This window comes from Arachis ipaensis, chromosome B05, assembly GCF_000816755.2.
Source record: "Arachis ipaensis cultivar K30076 chromosome B05, Araip1.1, whole genome shotgun sequence".
NCBI lineage: Eukaryota > Viridiplantae > Streptophyta > Magnoliopsida > Fabales > Fabaceae > Arachis > Arachis ipaensis.
Window position 1 is genome coordinate 119,383,836 of NC_029789.2, and position 6,050 is coordinate 119,389,885.

At 34.2% G+C, this 6,050-nt stretch overlaps 1 protein-coding gene across 1 annotated transcript in view; it reads left to right on the forward strand.

Moving 5' to 3' along the window:
• The window catches only part of LOC107640958 (protein C2-DOMAIN ABA-RELATED 7-like), a 1,251-nt gene extending 492 nt beyond the window's left edge, over positions 1 to 759 (forward strand). Inside the window, exons 2-3 of the mRNA XM_016344462.2 lie at positions 205 to 300; positions 428 to 759. Of these exons, the coding sequence (XP_016199948.1) occupies positions 205 to 300; positions 428 to 742 (411 nt within the window). The 3' untranslated portion in view covers positions 743 to 759. The remainder of the gene's footprint in view (positions 1 to 204; positions 301 to 427) is intronic.

The window sequence follows — 6,050 nt, forward strand, 5'->3', positions numbered from 1 at the left end:
AAATATTTTTTTCTTAATTTTTCTATCATATTTGGTATGTTAGTTGGAGTTAAAATGTGTAGAATAATTTTGTTAAACAAGAATTATTGTTTGTAATTTTTTTTTTTTGAAATCCTTTTTTTCCCCTTCTCATTAGAAATATGTGCTTATTATTATTAGCAAATTAAAATGATTCTTTAATTTGATATTTGATTTGGTGTGCAGAAACTGAAAACTAAGATCATGCATAAAGATCTCAATCCTGAGTGGAATGAAGAATTGACCCTTATGGTTGACGATATTAAAACTCCAATACATCTGGTATGTATTAGTCAAGTAAATTGTTTAGTAGACTTATTTACTATGTCACAATAATAATTATAATTATTATAATTAGATATAAAACTAATCATATACATCTGTCTAATAGTTTAAATTTTTTCTGCAGAAAGTTTTCGACAAAGATTTGTTCTCAGCAGATGATGAAATGGGTGAAGCAGTTATAGATATAAAGCCATATGTTAAGTGCTGGAACAAAGGATTGGAAAAACTCCCAAATGGTTGTGTAGTGAAAAGAATTCAGCCAAATGAAAATAACTATCTTGCAGAAGAGAGTCCCTGTATTTGGCACAATGGGACTATAATCCAACGTATGCTCTTAAAATTGAGAAATGTTGAGTGTGGTGAATTACTCTGTGAACTTGAATGGCTTAGTGTACTAGGTTCTATGGGCTTATTAGAGCTACAACACTTACATGCTTAAGTATTATATAATTGCCCCTTCCTAGCTATATAGTGTGTATATACACGTTCAGAAATAATAGTATTATGTGTATATTTAGTGCTTGTTTAGATATTATTAAATTTATAATATTTTTTTAGTGTATTTGGTAAATTTTTAATAATAAAAATAAAAATGTTAAAAAAAGTTTTTTAGAATTTTTTTTTTGAAAAATGATAATTTATATTTTTTAAAAATATTTTTTTACGTAATAAATAAATAAAAAATATTTTTATATTATTATACTCAAACATAATTAATAAATAAAAAAATATTTTTGTATAAAATTATTTTTATTTTTTAAAATATTTTTTAAAAAAATATAACTTAAAAAAATTTAAAAATTTATCTAAACAAGTAATTAATTTTTTTGATAATTAGATTGTATATATATAAAAAATACATCCAACTCTCCATTAGCATATTGCAGAATGTAGTCCTTTAGCACATAATAATGTTTTCTTGTTTTTTCATCATACCTTAAGTTAACTCGTATGACTTTATATATAAAGAAATCACTTGTAGCTAAATTAGCAAAAAAATTAAAATTTTGATCCTCTAAATTTTGAATTTTATTTTAGAAGATAAAGTGTGATTTCTCACTATTTATTTCATAGGTTGGTCTAAAAAAAATATGAGAAAGAAAACTAATAAAATTATGAAAGAATAGGAAAATAAAAGTATTGTGAAAGAAAAAGATGAAGAAATTTTATTGATTGTTGAATGAATGAATTGTAAACTATGAAGGTAAAACTAAGTATATATAGAGTATTGGCCTATGAAAGATAAAAGTAGATAAAGATAAGATAGAGATAAAGATAAAGATAACTATAAGATAAGATAAGGACTAAATTATAATTTAATTTGTGTATTCTGTTGGGCTGAATTTGTGGGCCGTGAGACGTCTTTATTGTTGTCATGGGCTAAGGTCGAAGAGTGGTTTAATACGCCCCCGCAAGCTGGAGGATGAAAGATGTCAAGAACACTAAGCTTATTCAGATTAAGATGGAAGGGTTGAGGAGACAAAGGCTTGGTGAAGATGTCAGCTAGTTGCCCAGAAGAGGGAATTGGGAGAAGTTTCATCACTCCAGCTTGAGCTTTTTGTCGAACCAAGTGACAATCAAAGATAGTAGGGGACTTTTGTCTTGATATAGTCTTGTGGTACTATCCATTGGAACAGAGGCAGGTTTAGTACCTAATAAACCAGAATCCTCCAAAAGATCAAGACAATATTTTCTCTGAGATAAGCAAATTTCCTTCTTTGATTGAGCAACTTCAATACCCAAAAAATATTTTAATAGGCCCAAGTCTTTAATTCAGAAGTGTTGGTGTAAAATAGACTTAATGGAAGCAAGTTCAGAAATGGAATTACTAGTGAGAACAATGTCGTCAACATAGACTAAAAGGATAGAAATTTGATCACCAATGAATTTGACAAATAAACTATAATCAGATGAGGTCTGCTGATATCCATGAGATAGCAAAAGATGAGAAAGTTTTTCATACCACATACGACTAGATTGTCGTAAACCATACAGTGACTTTAGTAGCTTACAGCATTGATTCGGTTGAGGAGATATAAATCCGGGTGGCAGAGTCATATAAACATCCTCAGAAAGATCCCCATGTAAGAAAGCATTATTGACATCCAACTGATGTATAGGCCAATGCTTCATAGAGGCTAATGCCAAAACTAATCTGATAGTGGCAGGCTTGACAACAGGGGAGAAAGTTTCCAAGAATTCAACACCTTCAGTTTGAGTGAACCCTTTAGCTACAAGGCGTGCTTTATATCGATCAACTGAACCATCAGACTTGCGTTTGATGCGATAGACCCATTTACAGCCAACCGACTTAACCCCTGCAGAGCAATCAACAAGACGTCAAGTTTTGTTCAGCTCAAGAGCATCCAACTCATCTTTCATAGCACTACGCCAATTAGAGTGTTGATTGGCGTCCTTAAAAGACTTTGGCTCAACGTCAGAATGTAGAGATAAAAAAAACCTTTTATGTGAAGATGAAAGAGAAGAAAAAGACATGACTGAAGATAAAGGGTACTTGCACTTTGAGGGAGATTGATTTGTAGAGATGAGAGAGGAATTACATAAGTAATCAGAGAGATATGCTGGAGGTCGGTGAGGCCGGTCGGAATGACGAGGATGGGGTTGCTCAGGTGGTGAAGAAGGTGACGGGGGATGAGAAGGTGATGATGGACTGGTGTCTAGTGTTGAAAGTGATTCGGTGGTCATGGGTTCAACTTGGTTAGGAAACGATAGTGAGGAAGAAGGAGAGGTTGTTGGAGAAAATAAAGAACTAGGTGGAGTTGGGTCAATGGGTATAGGTGAGGGTTCAACTGGAAGACTAACTAAATCTTGTTTTTGAGAAGGTGTGTTTGGCAATGTTAGGCTGAGTGTCTGGAATTGGACATTTTTTGTGACTAAGGGCAAGATCTTTTCATAAAAAATCACGTTTCTAGAAATCTCAATTCTTTTATCTTCTAAAACATAAACAATATACCCTTTAAAACCATATTGAAAGCCAATAAATACAGCATTTTTGGCTCTTGGATCCAATTTTGATCTATTTGTCATTTGGGTAGAAACAAAACATAAGCATCCAAAAACTTTAATGTCATGATAATTTGGTGGATGATTGAATAAAATCTCAAATGGTGTTTTAAAATTAATTGCGGATGATGGAACTCTATTAAGTAAATAAACAGCATGTCTAACAGCATAAGACCAAAAAGATGATGGTAAATTAGATTGAAACATAAGAGCACGAGCTATATTCAAAATATGTTGATGCTTGTGTTCTACCCTTCCATTTTGTTGAGGAGTTTCAACACAACTACGTTGATGAATAATGCCCTTTGAAGCATAAAAATCAGGTAAAATAAATTCTGGTCCATTATCAGAACGAATAGTTTTGACTTTGGAGTTGAATTGTGTTTCAATTAAAGTAATAAAATTTTTTATTTGATTTTGTACTTCTCCTTTTGATTTTAATAAAGTAACTCATGTAAAGCGGCTAAAATCATCAACAATAGTAAAAAAATATTTATGATTATGAATAGAATTTTGTCGAAACGGACCCCAAATATCAAAGTGTAATAAATCAAAACTTGCATTGGCTTTGTTAAAACTTTGAGAAAATGAAAGTTTCTTTTGTTTATGTAAATGATTAAGTCTTTGTCCAGAAAGGTGTCCTAAACGAAAATGCCATATATTGGAAGGTGTAATGGGTGGAGATTGGATGGAATTTATGGAGTGTGTAGTGGATGAATTTTTACCAAAATTGGGTTCAAAGACATATAATCCCTCTCTCATTCTGGCCAAATCAATTGTCCCCAAATTGTTGCTCTGTAGAGTGCAAGAAGAAGATGAAAAAGTGAGTTCACATATGAGTGCTGAAGTAATTTTTGAAACAGAGATAATATTAAAGTTGAAATGAGGTAAATAAAGAACATCATGAAGAACCAAGGATGGTGAAAATTGAACGATGCCTTTATAAGAAACAGTAGTTCGAGAACCATTTGGTAAATGAACAATAATAGGAGAAATTTGTGTGTAAGAAATAAACCAAGACAAATTTGATGCAATGTGATCTATGGCACCAGAATCAATGATCCAAGTATTCAAGAATGAATCTCGATTTGAAGAATTGTTAACAGTAGAAAAGGTATTGAAAGAACAAAGATAATGAGTAGTTGGACTTGGCAAAAGCTCAAGTTGGTTTGAAGGACGAGCTTCTTCATTGAAAGAAAGTGCCATGAAAGAAAAGTGTTGGGATGACGAAAGGTCCAAAAGAGACTCCGGATGAAGTTGCTGGTGTGCTGGTGCACGAAATTGGAAATCACAATTCTTCACAAATTCGCACAACTAACCAGCAAGTGCACTGGGTCGTCCAAGTAATACCTTACGTGAGTAAGGGTTGATCCCATGGAGATTGTTGGCTTGAAGCAATCTATGGTTATCTTGTAACTCTTAGTCAGGAAAACAATAAAATAATTCACTTATCAAATTTGATTGTAAGGAATAAAAGGGCAAAACACAAATTATACTTGTATGCAATGATGGAGAATATGTTGGAGTTTTAGAGATGTTTTGTCTTCTGAAATTCTGCTTTCCTCTGTTTCTGATTCACGCACGCACGTCCTCCTATAGCAAGCTGTGTGTTGGTGGATCACCGTTGTCAATGGCTACCATCTATCCTTCCAGTGAAAAGGGTCCAGGTGCGCTGTCACTGCACGGCTAATCATCTGCAGGTTCTCGATCGTACCGAAATAGGATTTACTATCCTTTTGCGTCTGTCACTACGCCCAGCACTCGCGAGTTTGAAGCTTGTCACAGTCATTCAATCCCCGAATCCTACTCGGAATACCACAGACAAGGTTTAGACTTTCCGGATTCTCTTGAATGCTGCCATCAATCTAGCTTATACCATGAAGATTCTGATTAAGAGATCCAAGAGATATTCATTCATTCTATGGTGAACGGAAGTGGTTGTCAGGCACGCGTTCGTGGGGGAATGATGATGATTGTCACGTTCATCACATTCATGTTGAAGTGCGAATGGATATCTTAGATAGGAACACACATGTTTGAATAGAAAACAGAAATACTTGCATTAATTCATCAGGACACAGTAAAGCTCCTCACCCCCAACAATGGGGTTTAGAGACTCATGCCATCAGAGATTACAAAGTTCAGATCTAAAATGTCATGAGATACAAAATAAGTCTCTAAAAGTTGTTTAAGTACTAAACTAGTAACATAGGTTTACAGAAAATGAGTAAACTATGATAGATAGTGCAGAAATCCACTTTTGGGGCCCACTTGGTGTGTGTTGGGGCTGAGACTAAAGCTTCTCACGTGCCTGGGCTGTTTTGGGCATTCAACGCCAGGCTGTAACCTGTTTCTGGCGTTGAACTCCAACTTGTAACGTGTTTCTGGCGCTGGACGCCAGACTACAACATGGAACTGGCGTTGAACGCCAGTTTACGTCGTTTATCCTTGAGAAAAGTATGGACTATTATATATTGCTGGAAAGCCCTGGATGTCTACTTTCCAACGCAATTGGAAGCGCGTCAATTGGACTCCTGTAGCTCCAGAAATTCCATTCCGAGTACAGAGAGGTCAGGATCCAACAACATCAGCAGTCCTTTTTCAGCCTGAATCAGATTTTTGCTCAGCTCCCTCAATTTCAGCCAGAAAATACCTGAAATTACAGAAAAATACACAAACTCATAGTAAAGTCCAGAAATATGAATTTTTCCTAGAAACTAATG